At 36.8% G+C, this 1,627-nt stretch overlaps 1 protein-coding gene across 1 annotated transcript; it reads right to left on the bottom strand.

Annotated features, from left to right (window-relative positions):
- Positions 1 to 433: 433 nt before the first annotated feature.
- LOC149002775 (stigma-specific STIG1-like protein 1) lies at positions 434 to 1,323 on the bottom strand. Its single transcript, XM_089137987.1, has one exon. The coding sequence runs from the start codon at positions 1,259 to 1,261 to the stop codon at positions 794 to 796; it is 468 nt and encodes a 155-aa protein (XP_088994113.1). The 5' UTR covers positions 1,262 to 1,323; the 3' UTR covers positions 434 to 793.
- Positions 1,324 to 1,627: the final 304 nt, after the last annotated feature.

Here is a 1,627-nt window from a genome sequence, read left to right on the forward strand (position 1 = left end):
TGCTGGCTTATCAAATAAAGATTGCAGATTTGCAGGCTAATCTTGATCTTGGATCTCTAAACATTAAAACTTCCCAAGTCATATTTTAAGATTAGCCTTGCACTTGGATATCTTTCTCTGGAGACAATCTTACTATACTTTCAGCTTCTACAAGCAACATAGAAAACAAGAATGATCCATTGAGTATATCGAACTACTATAATTTAGAAATGACTTTGAAAGCTCAAATACCCTTTGAACCCAAGAAACTCTCACAATCTGCTAACTCTTCATTTAGGTTATTGGGTTTCAGATTTTCTCTTCGTTAAACTTACATAATCACATCTTAGGGTTTAGAATTTAATTGAGCACAAGGTTATTTAAAACATTGCACCTAAAGTGTCTAGTTTGGAATATCCAAACTGCTACTTCCAGCTGATATTTATAGGTAACACTAAAATTTACATCGGACTCTCTCATAGGACCCTATACACCATTAAATTATAATCAATTTGATGACCTATAGAAGAATATAAGTTGGGTATAAGTACTCAAATACCTCGAGCAACATAGAGCTTAGTTCTACAGAGAGTTATTAATCTAGCTATCATAATTAAGTATGAATATGTATTACTTAGAACTCTCCAATACATTACGAATTACATTAAAAGGAGCCTTTTAGGCAACAAGAAATCAAAGTAATCATATGTTCAACGGATAGGATATCACCACAAGAAGAAGCAGGTGGTCTTTTATTCTATAAGAAATGAATGACGATTCTGTAACAGTAAATTAAGAGACCCACGAAAAGGAACTAAGCGTAATCGCACATCCCATATGTACAATACCCTCCATTCATGCATTTCTTGGAGCAATCTCCACAGTGTCTCTTGTCGAACGATAGATCCACACACTCACCATCACAACATGTACGTGTATAGCTGCACTTGGTCTTGCAAGCTCCGCAGTTACTTGAATCGCTCTTCAAATCCACACATTTGTTGTTGCAGCAAGTTGTTGCGTTCTTTCCTTCTTCATAGCAAACATCATTATCCTTGTGGCAATGATCTGCAGCATTTGGGTTCTTTGTTTCAGCAAGAAAACGACTTACCCTTTTCACTGATGAAATGGGTTTCTTTGCGGTATCGTAACTCTTAACTGATGGCTCTGTCTGCTTCTGCTCCTGCACTTCTTTTTTCCAATTGATGGTGGTGGAGGTTGTAAGAGAGATAACTAAAGCCATGGTTATGGCAATGAATATGAATATCTTCATTGTTCTCATGGCTTCAGGTACATTAAAGATGAAGAGAGGAGAGCAAAGGTGAGTCTGATGCTCACTGCAGAAGGGAGAGAAGTGAGAAAGAGAAAGGAGAGTCTCTGATCATTTATAGTCGCATTGGGAGGGAGAGTTGACCCGCATCGTAAGGAATAAATGTTTATTGCATGAGGTTTGTTATAAAGAAATAACTATCTGTTGATACAAGTAAAGGTGTGTGTACAGCAGATTCACTTCAATATACGAACTGGCATTTCATAGAAGTCATATGATTTTCTAAGGAAGAATGAGGTTCTTACTTTAAGCATATTGAACACAACTGAGTGATGCAAGTTAGCTAAGAATGAAGATTCAATGCTGCCTGACTTCTTG

This window comes from Hakea prostrata, chromosome 10 (assembly GCF_041222555.1).
Source record: "Hakea prostrata isolate BN-2017 chromosome 10, UWA_Hpros_2, whole genome shotgun sequence".
Classification (NCBI taxonomy): domain Eukaryota; kingdom Viridiplantae; phylum Streptophyta; class Magnoliopsida; order Proteales; family Proteaceae; genus Hakea; species Hakea prostrata.

What these genes read in the sequence shown, in the direction of transcription:
- LOC149002775 (XM_089137987.1), bottom strand. Translation starts at nt 1,261, where the DNA reads ATGAGAACAATGAAGATATTCATATTCATTGCCATAACCATGGCTTTA.